Source organism: Oryx dammah, unplaced genomic scaffold (assembly GCF_014754425.2).
Source record: "Oryx dammah isolate SB20612 unplaced genomic scaffold, SCBI_Odam_1.1 HiC_scaffold_2, whole genome shotgun sequence".
Lineage (NCBI taxonomy): Eukaryota > Metazoa > Chordata > Mammalia > Artiodactyla > Bovidae > Oryx > Oryx dammah.
Window position 1 is genome coordinate 98,421,008 of NW_024070186.1, and position 18,604 is coordinate 98,439,611.

Consider the following 18,604-nt stretch of genomic DNA (forward strand, 5'->3'; position numbering starts at 1 on the left):
AGAAGCATGTGATAGAGTTGACCTTCCATCTTTCTTAAAGCATTTTTTTGGGGGGCCTGGCTTCTATGACACCACTTTCTGCTGGCCAGGCCACTCCTTTTCAGCTTCTCTTGCTGGCTTCTTATTTGTTGAACTAGCTTTTAACTTTGAAGAACTTGAGGATGTTCGAGTTCTTGGGCAGCCTCCTTCTTACTATATGATTTCATCTAGTCCCATGGCTTTAAATATCAATTATGTCAGCAGATCTCATGTTTATCTCTAGTCTTGACCTCTCCTCTCATATTCAGCCTTGAACATCCAACTTGACATCTCTACTTGGCATCTCAAAATGAACGTGTCCAAAATAGAACTTTAAAAATCACACTTGCTGTATGCAAACTTGCTCTATCTCCATCTCAGTAAATGGAACAACCATCCACCCAGTTTCTAAGCCAAAACTCAGAGCTGTTGATGATGATTCTTTTTCCTTTACATTTGATATTCTTATTTCGAAGTATATCTTTTGTAAGCAGCACAAATTTAGGCTTTTTCTTTTTAATCCTGTAGTAAAATCTTTATTTTAATAGAATGCTGTGTCCATTTACATTTAATGTAGTGACTAATATATTTTAGATTAAATCTACTGTCCTATTATTTCCATTTATCACACCAATTCCAGTTATATATTCCACTTTTCACCTTCTATCAGATGATCAGGTAGTCCCCCCCCCCCCTGGCCCCCCCGCCCATTTTCCTCCGCCTTTATAAGTTTTTTTTTGGTTGTTTTTTTTTTTTTTTTTTTTTTTTTTTTTTACTATTTTTAGTGGTGATTCTAAAGATCATAACATATACCCTTATTTTAATATACGTGCTCAGTTGCTTCAGTCATGTCTGACTCTTTGTGGTCCTATGTACCATAGCCATGAAATCAAAAGATGCTTGCTCCTTGGAAGAAAAGCTATGAGTCTTCTCCAACACCACAGTTCAAAAGCATCAATTCTTCGGCACTCAGCTTTCTTCACAGTCCAACTTTCACATCCATACATGACCAATGGAAAAACCATAGCCTTGACTAGACGGACCTTTGTGGGCAAAGTAATGTCTCTGCTTTTCAATATGCTATCTAGGTTGGTCATAACTTTTCTTCCAAGGAGCAAGCATCTTTTAATTTCATGGCCGCAGTCACCATCTGCAGTGATTTTGGAGCCCCCAAAAATAAAGTCTGACACTGTTTCCACTGTTTCCCCATCTATTTCCCATGAAGTGATGGGACCAGATGCCATGATCTTCGTTTTCTGAATGTTGAGCTTTATGCCAACATTTTCACTCTTCTCCTTCACTTTCATCAAGAGGCTTTTTAGTTCCTCTTCACTTTCTGTCATAAGGGTGGTGTCATCTGCATATCTGAGGTGATTGATATTTCTCCCGGCAATCTTGATTCCAGCTTATGCTTCTTCCAGCCCAGTGTTTCTCATGATGTACTCTGCACATAAGTTGAATAAGCAGGGTGACAATATACAGCCTTGACGTACTCCTTTTCCTATTTGGAACCAGTCTGTTGTTCCATGTCCAGTTCTAACTGTTGCTTCCTGACCTGCATACAGATTTCTCAAGAGGCAGGTCAGGTGGTCTGGTATTCCCATCTCTCTCAGAATGTTCCACAATTTATTGTGATCCACACAGTCAAAGGCTTTGGCATAGTCAATAAAGCAGAAATAGATGTTTTTCTGGAACTCTCTTGCTTTTTCCATGATCCATCGGATGTTGGCAATTTGATCTCTGGTTCCTCTGCCTTTTCTAAAACCAGCTTGAACATCTGGAAGTTCACAGTTCACATATTGCTGAAGCCTGGCTTGGAGAATTTTGAGCATTACTTTACTAGCGTGTGAGATGAGTGCAATTGTGCAGTAGTTTGAGCATTCTTTGGCGTTGCCTTTCTTTGGGATTGGAATGAAAACTGACCTTTTCCAGTCCTGTGGCTACTGCTGAGTTTCCCAAATTTTCTGGCTTATTGAGTGTAGCACTTTCACAGTATCATCTTTCAGGATTTGAAATAGCTCAACTGGAATTCCATCACCTCCACTAGCTTTGTTCATAGTGATGCTTTCTAATGCTCACTTGACTTCACATTCCAGGATGTCTGGCTCTAGATGAGTGATCACACCATCGTGATTATCCTGGTCATGAAGATCTTTTCTCGTACAGTTCTTCTGTGTACTCTTGCCATCTCTTCTTAATATCTTCTGCTTCTGTTAGGTCCATACCATTTCTGTCCTTTATCAAGCCCATCTTTGCATGAAATGTTCCCTTGGTATCTCTAATTTTCCTGAAGAGATCTCTAATCTTTCCCATTCTGTTGTTTGCCTCTATTTCTTTGCATTGATCACTGAGGAAGGCTTTCTTATCGCTTCTTGCTATTCTTTGGAACTCTGCATTCAGATGCTTATATCTTTCCTTTTCTCCTTTGCTTTTCACTTCTCTTCTTTTCACAGCTATTTGTAAAGCCTTCCAGACAGCCATTTTGCTTTTTTGCATTTCTTTTTCTTGGGGATGGTCTTGATCCCTGTCTCCTGTACAATGTCATGAACCTCAGTCCATAGTTCATCAGGCACTCTATTTATCAAATCTAGTCCCTTAAATCTATTTCTCACTTCCACTGTATAATTATAAGGGATTTGATTTAGGTCATACCTGAATGGTCTAGTGGTTTTCCCTACTTTCTTCAATTTAAGTCTGAATTTGGCACTAAGGAGTTCATGATCTGAGCCACGGTCAGCTCCTGCTCTTGTTTTTGTTGACTGTATAGAGCTTCTCCATCTCTGGCTGCAAAGAATATAATCAATCTGATTTCGGTGTTGACCATCTGGTGATGTCCATTTGTAGAGTCTTCTCTTGTTTTGTTGGAAGAGGGTGCTATGACTAGTGCATTTTCTTCGCAAAACTCTATTAGTCTTTGGCCTGCTTCATTCCGCATTCCAAGGCCAAATTTGCCTGTTACTCCAGGTGCTTCTTGACTTCCTACTTTTGCATTCCAGTCCCCTATAATGAAAAGGACATCTTTTTTGGGTGTTAGTTCTAAACGGTCTTGTAGGTCTTCACAGAACTGTTCAACTTCAGCTTCTTCAGCATTACTGGTTGGGGCATAGACTGGGATTACCGTGATATTGAATGGTTTGCCTTGGAAACGAACAGAGATCATTCTGTCATTTTTGAGATTGCATCCAAGTACTGCATTTCAGACTCTTTTGTTGACCATGATGGCTACTCCATTTCTTCTGAGGGAGTCCTGCCCGCAGTAGTAGATATAATGGTCATCTGAGTTAAATTAATCCATTCCAGTCCATTTTAGTTAGCTGATTCCTAGAATGTCGACGTTCACCCTTGCCATCTCTTGTTTGACCACTTCCAATTTGCCTTGATTCATGGACCTGACATTCCAGGTTCCTATGCAATATTGCTCTTTACAGCATCAGACTGTTTCTGTCACCAGTCACATCCACAACTGGGTATTGTTTTTGCTTTGGCTCCATCCCTTCATTCTTTCTGGCATTATTTCTCCACTGATCTCCAGTAACATATTGGGCACCTACTGACCTGGGGAGTTCCTCTTTCAGTATCCTATCATTTTGCCGTCAAGTAAGATGGTAGGTGTTGCAAGAGGGCATCAGAGGGCAGACACACTGAAACCATACTCACAGAAAACTAGTCAGTCTAATCACGCTAGGACCACAGCCTTGTTTGACTCAATGAAACTAAGCCATGCCCATGAGGCCACCCAAGATGGGCGGGTCATAGTGGAGAGGTCTGACAGAATGTGGTCCACTGGAGAAGGGAATGGCAAATCACTTCAGTATTCTTGCCTTTAGAACCCCAATAATACCAATAATACCAGAGTGGGTTGCTATTCCCTTCTCCAGGGCATCTTTCCAAACCAGGGTTGGACCTGTGTCTCTTACATGTCCTGCCTTGGCAGGTGGGTTCTTTACCACTAGCACCACCTTTGAAACCCATAATTTCACAGAAATTTATTCTTTACTAGCTCTAGAGAAAAAAGATCTTTGGGTGTTTAATGCTGTGTATCCTTCCCCACATCTCATTGTCAAATTATTTATATACCCACATATATATATGTATATATGAGTTTGGGGTATTTTTTTTTTTTTTTTGCCTTATTGTGCCTATTTTGCCTTAAATTTTTTTTTGTTTCTTCTGTATATTTTCTTTTCAAAACTATATTTTTATCATCTTTTGTCTTCCATTCTACCATCTACATCTTCTTATTGTTATTTCTTTGTAACCTTATGCATCTTTTTTTCTCATTGCTTTGAAGATTTTGTGTTAAAATGTGTAAACTATTTTTTTATTGATATATAGTTGATTTACAATATTGTGCCACTCTCTGGCTATACAGCAAAATGACTTGGTTATATACATATAGATATTCCTTTAAAAAAATTCTTTTGCTATTATGGTTTATCACAGGATATTGAATATAGTTTTCCTTGTGCTATAAAGTAGGACCATGTTTGTTTATCCATCTCTATATAATAGTTTCCATCTGCTAATCCTACACTCTCAGCCCTTCCCTCCCCCATCCCCTTGGCAACCACAAGTCTGTTCTCCCTGTCTATGAGTCTGTTTCTGTTTTGTAGATAGGTTCATTTGTGTCATATGTTAGACTCCACATATTAGTGATATAGTATGATACTTGTTTTTCTCTTTTTGAGTTAACTTCACTTAGTATCATAAGCCCTAGTTGCATCCATGTTGCTGCAGATGGCATTATTTCATTTTCTTTATGGCTGAGTAGCATTCTGTTGCACATATGTACTTCATCTTCTTTATCCATTCGTCTGTCAATGGACATTTAGGTTGTTTCCATGTTTTGGCTATTGAATAGTGCTGCTATGAGCATAAGGTTGCATGTATCTTTTTGAATTATGGTTTTGTCTGGATATACGCCCAAAAGTGGGATTGTTGAATCATACAGCAATTCTATTTTTAGTTTTCATTGTAGTTTTGAATTTTATTTCTCTAATTAGTGATATTAAGCATCTTTTCATGTGCCTGCTGGCCATCTATATGTCTTCTTTGCAGAAATGTCTATTAAAGTCTTCTGCCCATTTTTTGATTGGGTTGTTTGTTTTTCTGTGTGAAGTTGTATGAGCTGTTTGTATATTTTGGAGAGTAAGCCCCTGTCTTGTCACATTGTTTGCAAATATTTTCTCCTATTCCATAGACTGACTTTTTTTTGTTGTTGTTTTTTATATGGTTTCCTTTGCTGTGCAAAAGCTTGTGAGTCTGATTAGGTTCCATTTGTTTTCATTATTATTAGTATTTCTTTTTTACTTCTATTGTGTTGGGAGACTGACCTAAGAAAACATGGGTATCATTTATGTCACAGAATGTTTTGCCTATGTGCTCTTCTAGGAGTTTTACGAAATTCATGTTAAAAGGTATAAATTCTTAATATATCTTGCTTGTGGGTCACTGGCATTTCTTGTACTTTAACACATTTTTATTCAGTTTTAGAAAAGTCTCAGACATTTATAAATCACAATACTGTTTCTAGTCCATATTTTTGGTCTTTTGGAATTCCAGTTTTATGTATATTAATCCTTATCATTATGTCTCATACAGATCTTACACTCCTTTTTAAAAATTTTTACATCTTTATTTTCTCTCTGCTGCCTTAGTCTATTTTTTTATGATCCTGTTTCAGCTTCATAACTCTAGCTTTGGCTGTGTCTAATTGTTTTAAAACCAATCTATTGAAGTCTAACTTCTGTCATTTTATTTTTCAGTTTTAGAATTTTCATTTTTCCCATTATCTACTTTTTCATAGATCCTAGTGACTTCTAAATTTTTCTGCCTTCAAAGTCCTTAAATATATTAATCATAGTTGTTTTGGAGTCCATTTTGGAAATACCTCTATCAATATTTCTTATAATTTTGTTTCTTGGATCTGTTTTTTTCTCTTGATTTTCAGTCAAGACTTTGTTAATACACTTAGTTGCTTTTTTGCTTTCTCTTTAATTGAATGCTAGTCTTTATGAAAAACTGTAGCATCAACTTGAGTCTCTGTATATTGCTATTATCGCCTAGAAATTTATTTTCAGTTCTGAAAAGCAACTATAAATCCTAAGTCAGTTTCATCCAATAAGTGATTGAGATGACTTGAAATTAGGTTTTACTTTCTGCGAGGGCCAGTCTATTTCTAGTTTATTCATACATGTGAGATACAGTGCTCTGGGATTAAAATGAAAAGCACAGTGGAAGATGTGTTTACAATGGCTCCTTCCTCTTGGAGGACCCTGGGAATTCTTTGCCTTTTTCTAAGCCCATGAGACTACAGATTTGCCTGCTCAGCTTCTTAATTTCTCAGCTGCCATTTTCAAGATTAGCAATTGTCTTCAGTTCAGTTCAGTCACTCAGTCGTGTCCAGCTCTTTGCGACCCCATAAATTGCAGCATGCCAGGCCTCCCTGTCCATCACCAACTCCTGGGGTTCACTCAGACTCACGTCCATCGAGTCAGTGATGCCATCCAGCCATCTCATCCTCTGTCGTCCCCTTCTCCTCCTGCCCCCAATCCCTCCCAGCATCAAAGTCTTTTCCAATGAGTCAACTCTTCACATGAGGTGGCCAAAGTACTGGAGTTTCAGCTTTAGCATCAGTCCTTCCAAAGAAATCCCAGGGCTGATCTCCTTCAGAATGGACTGGATGGATCTCCTTGCAGTCCAAGGGACTCTCAAGAGTCTTCTCCAACACCACAGTTCAAAAGCATCAATTCTTCGGCTCTCAGCCTTCTTCACAGTCCAACTCTCACATCCATACATGACTACTAGAAAAACCATAGCCTTGACTAGACAGACCTTAGTCAGCAAAGTAATGTCTGCTTTTGAATATGCTATCTAGGTTGGTCATAACTTTCCTTCCAAGGAGTAAGTGTCTTTTAATTTCATGGCTGCAGTCACCATCTGCAGTGATTTTGGAGCCCCCAAAATTAAAGTCTGACACTGTTTCCACTGTTTCCCCATCTGTTTCCCATGAAGTGATGGGACCAGATGCCATGATCTTTGTTTTCTGAATGTTGAGCTTTAAGCCAACTTTTTCACTCTCCTCTTTCACTTTCATCAAGAGGCTTTTTTAGTTCCTCTTCACTTTCTGCCATAACGGTGGTGTCATCTGCATATCTGAGGTGATTGATATTTCTCCCGGCATTCTTGATTCCAGCTTGTGTTTCTTCCAGCTCAACGTTTCTCATGATGTACTCTGCATATAAGTTAAATAAACAGCGTGACAATATACAGCCTTGACGCACTCCTTTTCCTATTTGGAACCAGTCTGTTGTTCTGTTAGGGAGAGAAAAAAAAAAGTCCTAGACTGGAAATCTCTGAAAACCATGATCTACAAAACTCTATTGTTAAATACTACTTATACTGAATAATCCTTGAAATAAAATGGAATTCAGTATGTAGACAGAAGTGATATCTCTCTTGTGTTTTAAGTGGGAACGAATCATTGTAAGGTATTTTATTTTTATAATTGTATGGCTGAATATAAATGAATAATAGACATGCTTTATAAAACTTATCTATAATCATAGAAGTTATATAAAATATATGTTTTAAGACATCTGTTGTATGTGTTAAAATTTGAAATTATCAAAAACTCCTCATGTGGCCATATGTGTCTTATGTTCAGATACTATCTTCTATGTTGTTTTGCTCTTTTCTAGGGTGGCTATGATTCTGGTTTTCTGTATCACTGTGAATTCCCCCCAGATGACAAAAGCAGTGATGAGACAGTAAGGAAAGATGAACCTTTTGATTTCCGTCTTCTTGAGGATACAGAGGATAATCCCATCACAACTATCACTTTCAGGTGACCAGAATTTCAGAATTCTTTTTTAAAAAAAACTGCATCCCATTATTGTGTTTTTTCCATCATGAGTATTACCATTTCTAAAGATCTGTCCAAATGGAGGAATACTCAATGTTTAGTTAAATCAAATGACTAAAGTAGAGTCAAAGCTAATCCTGAAACTACTTCAACCTTTCTATCAAACATTCTGTCAGAATTTATTACACAATTGAATTGTATCAATTTTTGCTGCGTGGTCAGATAAAAAAAGTTCCAGGTTACAATGATTCTGGAGAAATCACAAATTGAATAATTGAGAATTAAGCATATATGCTGATCATTCTTTTAAAGACCAAATATAATAGCTCCAGATTTCAAATTGTCTCTTTCTCTTTCTACCCTTTTGTATTAGTTTACTAGAGCTGCCATGGTTTTTTAGGGCTTCAGCATCTGAATTTTGTGGGGATACAATTTACTCCATAACATCTTTGTTGTTAAAACTTTAGCCATTTGTTGATTAATTTAAAATTTAACATTTTCAGATTAATATGAAGAACAATGTACTTTCCTTGTGTTTCATAGTATTGACCGAGAAATGATGTTTTGTGGAATGCAAAATGGAGCAATTCGAGTATATATCCTAAGTAAGAATGATTCTTCATTGACCAGCATGGAGGCCTACTGGCACTACAATATGCATGACAATAACTGTGGGCGTGTTAATGCCGTCTCTGCTAGCTTTGATGACCGGTTCTTGGTGACTGCTGGAGCAGATAGTAATATCTTTGTTTTCAACATTTTTTCTGAGTTTGAGTTAAAGAAAGTTGTGAAAGCCAAAGTGCCATCTCCCAGAGTATGTAACTAATAACAGTAACGGTAACTTTATTTTAATGTTTTGGTGTTAAAATGTTCACATTCATTTAAAGATGGATTTAGATATAAATACCTTACGCTCTAATCTTCCTACCAGTATTATAATTTGGCCTTTCTGGTGTCTCTATGATCAAATGCTAAAGATATTGAATTTACCTTATTACTTTAGGCCATTTGATTTATTATTTAAAGGTATAGAAGTCCCTCAAGTAAAAAGACTCTTAATTCTTCTCCATCACTCCATCCAAGACTGTTAAGTCTCCATCACTTTGCAAAGTTTTGTTTTCAGGATGCAGTTTTTTTCAGATATATTTTGCTTTCTATTTATTCATTCACTTATTGAAGAAGCATATGTGGGATGTATACCATAATTTGTACCTTTGAAAGGGGTTGTAAAAATATTATCGTCTTTACTATTAGAATGTGACATTGTTATCAAAGACTCAGTCAAATTATTGTATTCTTAAAAAGAATACATTACTGACTTTGTAAAGAAGATTGAGGGTTTGGATCCCCAAATTATATCCCTTTACCCTATCACAAGACCTAAATTTTCTGTTATCAAAGTGGTTCCTTTGGCTAAAATCACTAATAACTGTTAGAATAGCTTGTAAAGAATGAGTTGTATTCAACCAAAGTTAAAACTCCTGTGAACACATCAGCTTCCTATTTAACAGGTAGCCCACTTCAGAAGAACAGGCAGAGAAAGTAGGGAAGATTTGAGCAGGTGAATTTTCATTTCTATTAACTGCAGCAAAATTTGGAGAATGAACTGTTGTCTAAAGAGATCCAGCTCAGGAAGAGAAATTTTCCAGAAGACAAAATAGATAAACAAGATGAAAATCTTTATCTTTCTACTTAGTACCAACTCTCCATGGAAACCCATACTGAATAGAAAATATCCATTCCACATTTTTATAATGGTCTCCTTTTATTTATGACTGCAATTAGTGTTTAAGTCACTGAAGCAGCCTTTAAGAAGGCAAAATCAGAAAGAATTGAATACGCAAAGTAAAACATTAAGCTCTGCACCAGTCTGAGGTTCTTAACATATTTTAGAATCACTGGGGAGCACTTAAAAGTATAGATGCCTGAGCCCCACTCAAGAGCAATTAGGTCAGAATCTCAGAGAGTGAGTCCCAGGCATTAGTACAGATCTTCTTCAACCTATGATGCAATGGGGTTGTGTCCTGATAAGCCCATCATAAATTGAAAATATCTTAGGTTGAAAATGCATTTAATACATCTAAGCTACTTAATATCACAGCTTAGCCTAGCCTAACTTAAACGTGCTTAGAACACTTACATTGGTGTATGGTTGGGCAAAATCACCTACTGCGAAGCCTATTTTATAAGAAAGTGTTGACTATATCATATAATTTGTTGAATGCTGCACTGAAGTGAACATAATGGTTTTGTGGGTACAGCCAGTGGTGAGGGTACCGGTTGTTTACCCTTGTGGTTGTGTGGCTGCAGCAGCCCCCAGCATTGTGAGGGAGGATCTCCTGGGAAAAGGTCAAAATTCCAAACTTGAAGTATGCTTTCTACCAAATGCATATTGCTTTTGCACCATCATAAAGTCAAATAGTCATGAAGTTGACCATCGTAAGTCAGAGACCATCTGTATTTTTTAAAACTTGCCCCTTCCCCAGCCCCAGCAGTTCTAGAGTGCAGTCAGGATGAAGAACAATTGGCAGGTGTTTGGGAACTCTTTGGAAGCACATCTGTTTAACTTATTTGCTGTAAACAGCTGATGTAATGAGATGGTTGGCAAGTCTTGCAAATTGCAACTGATATTGGAGAAGCAAGGGGCTTAGCTCTGAGAAATAAAAAAACAAAGTTCAGTCAAGTTCTGTCCTAAGTAATTAATGGTAACTAAAATATATTCAGTTCAGTTCAGTCTCTCAGTCGTGTTCGACTCTTTGTGACCCCATGAATCACAGCATGCCAGGCTTCCCTGTCCATCACCAACTCCTGGAGTTCACTCAGACTCAGGTCCATCGAGTCGGTGATGCCATCCAGCCATCTCATCCTCTGTCGTCCCCTTCTCCTCCTGCCCCTAATCCCTCCCAGCATCAGAGTCTTTTCCAATGAGTCAACTCTTCGCATGAGGTGGCCAAAGTATTGGAGTTTCAGCCTTAGCACCAGTCCTTCCAGTGAACACCCAGGACTGATCTCCTTTAGAATGGACTGGTTGGATCTCCTTGCAGTCCAAGGGACTCTCAAGAGTCTTCTCCAACATCACAGTTCAAAACATCAATTCTTCAGCGCTCAACTTTCTTCACAGTCAACTTTCACATCCACACATGACCACTGGAAAAACCATAGCCTTGACTAGACGGACGTTTAGCCATCCCTTGTCTCTGATATTAGTCATGACCTTATGACTTCACTTTATGAAAGTCATAGATCTTGTCTTACATAAATGTAGATTTATATTTTATATGTATCGAGACTAGCACTTAAAAAATCAACTTGATCAAAAAAGAATCATTATTTCTTTACAACAAATGACAGCAAAACAAAGACCTATATGGTATGAAAGAGAATAGAAAATAAGTTCAATTTTACTTAAGAATAGGTTAGCTATGCACTTCCTCTCCGCTGGCGCTGCCGCCGCAGCCGCCTTCAGGCCCCGCGCCGCCTCCCGAGTCCATGGCCGGGACGCGCTGGGTGCTCGGGGCGCTGCTCCGGGGCTGCGGCTGCAACTGCAGCAGCTGCCGGCGCACCGGCGCCGCCTGTCTGCCCTTCTACTCGACCGCCGGCTCCTTTCCCTCGGGAGTCTCGGGCCGCCGCCGCCTGCTGCTGCTGCTCGGGGCCGCCGCGGCCGCCGCCTCTCAGACGCGGGGCTTCCAGAGCGGGCCTGTGACCGCCGGGAGGCTGGCGGGCCCTCCCACCGCGGCCGCGGCCACCGCCGCCGCGGCTGCCGCCTCGTACCCAGCCCTGCGCTCCCCTTTGCTGCCGCAGTCACTGGCGGCGGCTGCGGCGGGCCCGGCCCGGGGCTACAGCCAGGAATCCAAAACTACCTACCTGGAGGATCTTCCACCTCTCCCTGAGTATGAATTGCCTCCGTCCAAGTTGGGAGAGGAAGTGGATGATGTTCATCTCATTCGAGCTCAAGGATTGCCGTGGTCTTGCACTGTAGAAGATGTGCTTAGCTTTTTCTCAGACTGCAGAATTCGCAATGGTGAGAATGGAATTCACTTCCTCTTAAATAGAGATGGGAAACGAAGGGGTGATGCCTTAATTGAAATGGAGTCAGAGCAGGATGTGCAAAAAGCCTTAGAAAAACACCGCATGTACATGGGGCAGCGGTATGTGGAAGTCTATGAGATAAACAATGAAGATGTGGATGCCTTAATGAAGAGCCTGCATGTCAAATCTGCACCTGTGGTAAATGATGGCGTGGTTCGCTTGAGAGGACTTCCTTATAGTTGCAACGAGAAAGACATCGTAGATTTCTTTGCAGGACTGAATATAGTAGACATTACTTTTGTCATGGATTATAGAGGGAGAAGAAAAACAGGAGAAGCCTATGTGCAGTTTGAAGAACCAGAAATGGCCAGCCAAGCCCTTTTGAAACACAAGGAAGAAATTGGCAACCGATATATAGAGATATTTCCAAGCAGAAGGAATGAAGTTCGAACACATGTTGGTTCTCATAAGGGAAAGAAAATAGCATCTTCTCCCACTGCTAAATATATAACTGAGCCAGAAATGGTCTTTGAAGAGCATGAAGTAAATGAGGATATCCGACCCATGACAGCTTTTGAAAGTGAGAAGGAAATAGAATCGCCTAAGGAGATGTCAGAAAAGCTTCCAGAGGCTGTTGATTTTGGAACTACATCTTCACTACATTTTGTCCACATGAGAGGATTGCCTTTCCAAGCCAATGCCCAAGACATTATAAATTTTTTTGCTCCATTGAAGCCTGTTAGAATCACCATGGAATACAGTTCCAGTGGGAAGGCCACTGGAGAAGCTGATGTGCACTTCGATACCCATGAGGATGCTGTTGCAGCTATGCTCAAGGATCGGTCCCATGTTCACCATAGGTATATTGAATTGTTCCTAAATTCATGTCCAAAAGGAAAATAAAACTTCAAAGGATTCCAGATAATAAGGATGAAGCAAGAAGCATTTCATTTGCACGTCTTTCTTGGAGTTGGGATCTAAAGTTCCAGTTTTTAGCAGCAACTGCTAGACAAGCGATTTCAAGATTTTGGATTAATTGCTTAAAAGAAGAATTCCATAGTGGACTGTTCAGAGAAAAAGATTCAGTTTAGGATTATGATACAAACCTCGAATTTAGTTTTTTTTGTTTAAATTGTCCAGGATCTGTTTTAAAAATCTGGTCTTTATTTTATATAATTGAAGTTTGTTTTCATAGATGATTTGTGGCCCAGAAGGCTACATATTTTTATTCAGCACTGTCCTTCAAAATCTTTCTCCCATTTTAAAAATTATCCGTTTGAGGTTTTGGTTTTTGCTTATGAATTAAGAGATACAATGTAAAACTTTTCATGGAATAAAATACCGATTTATTTTAGCCAAATGCTCACCAAAGCAAGGAAAGGTTTCAGGCCCTTGATCCATTATAGTTTTGCAGAGTTATTTTAATTTTAGATGTATTTGATTACTTAGATGGGGTAGGAATTAAAAAAAAAATACCACATGTTAGTGTAAATGACAATAATTTGGCAGTTTTATGTCTTTAGAAATGTTTTGCCTTTTTCAGCCTTGTGCTAAAGGCATTTAATATTGGTGCCTGTATGATTAAGGAGGGAATTACAGTCTCAACTTAAAAGTTGTCTAACCCATCCCCTCCTCATCTCAGTGTCCCCCCACCCCCAATCATCTTGTTTTGATTTTTGGGTAAACCTTAAGGTGTGTGTAGTCTGAGAACTGTGAAGTGACATGTCGTAACAGTCCTGACTTGTAAGGACATTAATGGCTTCACTTGAATTTAAACCAGCTCTAGGTAGGAAAAAATCTTGTCTCCTCATTTGCTTTTTCAGTGGGGTAGCACATCCCATATTTTAGAACAAGTAGGGGTGCCTTGCTTAAATAAAAATAGCATTTAATGTATAATTGTGTGAAAGGTTTATGGGTAAAGCTGTATTTCTGTCACATTGTGGCAGTACCTTCTGCTTTAATATTAAACAGCTTGTTATTTAAATACTGGATCAAATTGGCTGACTTCAAACTAGTCATTAATAAACTAACTTTATGTGCACCTGTGTAGGAGAATCAAAGTTCTGTATAGTTTCTTTGCCTTGTTCCTCTTCTCAGGGTGACAACTGTCATGTGGTTACCAGGAGATGCAGTTCTAGTTCTTAAAGTTGAATTAGCCCAGATTTCTGAGAGGTGGTATCTGAAAGAGAGATTATGCCTTCTCTCACTTAAAACATAACCATCTTCGAATACCAGCTAAGATGAAATCGCTGTACTGTAAGTAGTCAATAAATGAAGACTTGTTTCAGAAAAAAAAAAAAAAAAGAATAGGTTAGCTAGAAAACTAGGACTTTTTGTTTCATTCACTGGGTCATAAATCCTCTTCAGCCCCCTAAGACATTTTTCAGGACAGAACCTGTATTAAACAAAGTACTTTCAAGTGATTTACTTCATAGTACTTCTTAATTTAAGAAGAGGAGAGTCATACTTCTGATTTCATATCCTTCTCAAGGAGAAGGATTATTTTATTCTGTGTATTTCCCACTGAATGTTTTTGATAAGGTCAAGTGAAACACTTAAAATTTTAAAAATATATTTATTTGAAGTTTTTCATTGTATGTGCATGAGGTATTTTGAAGGAAATCAAAACATATATGAAAGGAATATGCTTTTTAAAAAGTATTTGAAAATAAATGACCTTGAGGATTTCTTTTGCCATATTTTTGTTAGTAACACATGAATATCAATAATTTCTATTTGGAAGGGGAATGTGATGATATTAACATTTTGCATACTTGAGATTGGGTTTCTTTTTCTACTTACCCCTTTAACTGAAGTAAAAACAAATATAAGTTTTTTCCCTAGTTTATTTTTTTGTGAAAGTACTTTCCAGGCCTTCAATTGTTAGAAGAGAAAACCCCTCAATTTACTACTTACTAAGTCTTTTAAGGGAAATATACAATTTAGAGGGGCTAACCTTTCATTCCTTCTCCTACAGTTTGGAATAGAAACAGAGCCAATTCCAGAAGATATTGAAGATCCTAAAGCCTACAGGTATGGGAATTTTTGATCAATACATACTAGGTCTGGGCTTTTGCAAAATACATCAACATTTTAGCAAAGCTGACCAAGCTGACTGAGTTTCCAAATTATTAAGTACTAGTTTTCCTTTTGCTATTTCTATATTAAAGGTATGTTATCTTTTAAAATTTCTATTTTCAGTATTGAGAATGCCAGAAGAAAAAGAGAACATGACAAGTTAATGAAAGAAGTAGAAAAAATCAAGGCTGGAAAGAGAGAACAGATCAAAGCTTTAAGGAATCAATTACAGAAACTACTACAGATGAATGAAGAATTACCCAAACATATGCAGTTTAAACGGACAGTAAGCCTCAAATAAATTTGATTTTAATTTTAACATACGCTGTTTCTGAATAGAGACTGCTATTTGACCAAGTAGGAATACTTAAATCCATCTTTAAATTTCCCTTGCCTGGCTGGTCAGTGTTTTGGCAGCTAAACTACTGGAGAACTTGTCACACAAGTTGGTTTGGATGTAGATGAGTCTCTTTGTACAAAGTTTACTTCTGGATTTAGCTACTTCACATGCTTTTGGTAATAAGATAAATATAAATTTGAATCTGGTTACCAATCATTATCATACCTAAGCAAGTTATCTGTTGGATAGGCACATACTATGTAATTTGATTCTCTGTGACATCTTTTGTATAATTCAACAGCTCTATTGAAAAGATAAAAACTGGTTCATCCACAAAGCTACTAAAAAATGACAGTATATTTGTAGCTATGGGGACAGTCACCAAATTAAGCTGATTTTTTATTAAATTTTTCTCTTGTGCCTTATTGACAACCCCTTCTGAGCCACCAGGGAAGCCCAAAAAAACTTCTCGGTGTGACCCAAATGGGACAACCACTTCCAACTGCTAGTAATATTTTCCCCCATTTTTGTTATCTTAAATGGAATTACTATCAAGAACCTAATCAAATAAAAGCCCAGAATTTATTTTCTTGACTATACCCATGGATTACCCAGTCCTATAATTCTAGAAGCACTTAGCCAATTTCATTTAAAAAAAAATTGGTTAAATCACATTGATAAACTCATATTGGTGAAAAGACTGACTTAATGGTTAAAAGATGTTTGTTACCATACTAATAAAAGGATTGACACTTGCAGAATATGGGTGACTTAATCCAAAATAAAGAACAACTGGGGCAAGTTCTGTGGCTGAGCATTTTACATACATCATTACTAGGAGCACCAACACATCTGGAAAAAATAATTACTTGCAATTTAGTGTGAATGAGGGCCCTGTTATTTTTCCAGGAGTGAAGTAAAGAAACATGAGGTCCCTAAGTATCCTCATGGGGGAAATGGCCCCTTTGGTGAAGAATATTCAAGCTGGACTTGGTTTTATCAGCAAGTCACCAAAGACATTATGGCCTTTCCTAGGTGGGGTCACATGGGAGGGGAGGTTCAGCTGATGAACAGGGGCCATGAACTTCTGCCCTGTGCACAGCGAGTTGTGTAATAGTAGTTGCTTTGGGGTAGAGAGAGTTCTTTTTTTTTTTTTTTTTTTTTTAAACTTGGTACACTCTGTAAATGTTGTTAACATTCATTGCTTTTTATTGTGGGACTAATCTTTCAACAACAGACTGGTTCCAAATAGGAAAAGGAGTACATCAAAGCTGTATATTGTCACCCTGCTTATTTAATTTATATGCAGAGTACATCATGAGAAATGCTGGGCTGGAAGAAGCACAAGCTGGAATCAAGATTGCCGGGAGAAATATCAATAACTTCAAATATGCAGATGACACCACCCTTATGGCAGAAAGTAAAGAGAAGCTAAAAAGCCTCTTGATGAAAGTGAAGGAGGAGAGTGAAAAAGTTGGCTTAAAGCTCAACATTCAGAAAACGAAGATCATGGCATCCGGTCCCATCACTTCATGGGAAATAGATGGGGAAACAGTGGAAACAGTGTCAGACTTTATTTTTTGGGGCTCCAATATCACTGCAGATGGTGACTGTAGCCATGAAATTAAAAGACACTTACTCCTTGGAAGGAAAGTTATGACCAACCTAGATAGCATATTCAAAAGCAGAGACATTACGTTGCCAACAAAGATCCATCTAGTCAAGGCTATGGTTTTTCCTGTGGTCATGTATGGATGTGAGAGTTGGACTGTGAAGAAAGCTGAGCACTGAAGAATTGATGCTTTTGAACTGTGGTGTTGGAGAAGACTCTTGAGAGTCCCTTGGACTGCAAGGAGATCCAACCAGTCCATTCTGAAGGAGATCAGCCCTGGGTGTTCTTTGGAAGGAATGATGCTGAAGCTGAAACTCCAGTACTTTGGCCACGTCATGAGAAGAGTTGACTCATTGGAAAAGATTCTGAGCTGGGAGGGATTGGGGGCAGGAGGAGAAGGGGACGACAGAGGATGAGTTGGCTGGATGGCATCACCGACTTGATGGACGTGAGTCTGAGTGAACTCCGGGAGTTGGTGATGTACAGGGAGGCCTGGCGTGCTGCGATTCATGGGGTTGCAAAGAGTCAGGCATGACTGAGTGACTGAACTGAACTGAATCTTTCAATATGTAACTCTGTTTTCATCATTGTTCATTATTTCTGAGAACTTTTCTCTGTATTTTGTGACAGTAAAATCAAAGTCTGTGGTTTCTAGAATAAGAGTTTATGATATGTAGGAGAGAGTTATGATGTGGCATGGAATGGAGGACAAACCTTAAATATCTATATTTATGTATGAAATAAGATTGCTAAAGTCCATTGATAAAAGTACCCATTTTGGTGAACAAGTCTACTTATCTGCAGGATTTTGATCTGGATTCCAAAATTCGTGCTGAGATTGGCAAGAAAACAGCTAATAAAATTCAACGAGTGGAAAAGGAATTGGCTTGGGAAAAGGAGAAACACCAGCTTGGCCTAAAGAAGCTACAGAATAGGTAGGATCCATATTTCCTGCGAGTCAAGATACTTACGAACAGATATTTGAATAAAGTAGTTTCCAGTGGTTTTATGGAAGTGGTCAGATAGTCAGTCTCCTGCAGTACCTACTAATTCCTAAAACTCAAGTATTATCCTCTCGTCACTGCTGCTATCTCCCTGAGCTCATTCCTTTCTTGTTTCAATCTGCAAAATTTTTACAAACCAAATTATGTCATATGTATTTACTTCTGGTTTTGACAAATTATTTATCTTATATTTAATTAACACGTATGTATGTGTGCATGCTCAGTTGAGTCCAACTCTTTGCAACCCCATGGACTATAGTCCGCTGGCCCAGGCAAGTATACTGGAAGGGGCTGCCATTCCCTTCTGCAGGGGATCTTCCCAACCCAGGGATAAAACTCACGTCTCCTGCATTGAAAACAGATTCTTTACCACTAAATCACCCAGGAAGCATCAGAAATAAAATAGAAGCAAAGGACTTGTAATGAAAGATGACAACTTCCTATCTGATTCTTCTGATGCATTAATGTGACTTCCCAGAGGAGACTGCTTTTTCTTTCTGCCTTTTTTAGATATAATTTACATACATAAATGCATAAATCTCAATACATTTTTGTAGATACATAAACACAAATATCCATTACCTAGAGTAAGAACATTTGTAGCACTCCGGAAAGTTCCCTTCTGTCCTCCTCCCAGTATTTACTCTCCAGAGATGAAT

General features: G+C 38.4%; 2 protein-coding genes across 3 annotated transcripts in view; both read left to right on the forward strand.

Moving 5' to 3' along the window:
- The window catches only part of CFAP44 (cilia and flagella associated protein 44), a 127,848-nt gene that overhangs the window by 59,437 nt on the left and 49,807 nt on the right, over nt 1–18,604 (forward strand). The window contains exons 18-22 of one of the 2 annotated variants that reach the window (XM_040223858.1): nt 7,719–7,864; nt 8,426–8,696; nt 14,889–14,944; nt 15,113–15,275; nt 17,746–17,876. In XM_040223858.1, the coding sequence (XP_040079792.1) occupies nt 7,719–7,864; nt 8,426–8,696; nt 14,889–14,944; nt 15,113–15,275; nt 17,746–17,876 (767 nt within the window). The remainder of the gene's footprint in view (nt 1–7,718; nt 7,865–8,425; nt 8,697–14,888; nt 14,945–15,112; nt 15,276–17,745; nt 17,877–18,604) is intronic. The other variant, XM_040223868.1, reaches the window with a different exon arrangement.
- LOC120851600 (G-rich sequence factor 1-like) lies at nt 11,327–14,199 on the forward strand. Its single transcript, XM_040224505.1, has one exon. It carries the CDS (start codon nt 11,372–11,374, stop codon nt 12,812–12,814), a length of 1,443 nt encoding a protein of 480 aa, XP_040080439.1. The 5' UTR covers nt 11,327–11,371; the 3' UTR covers nt 12,815–14,199.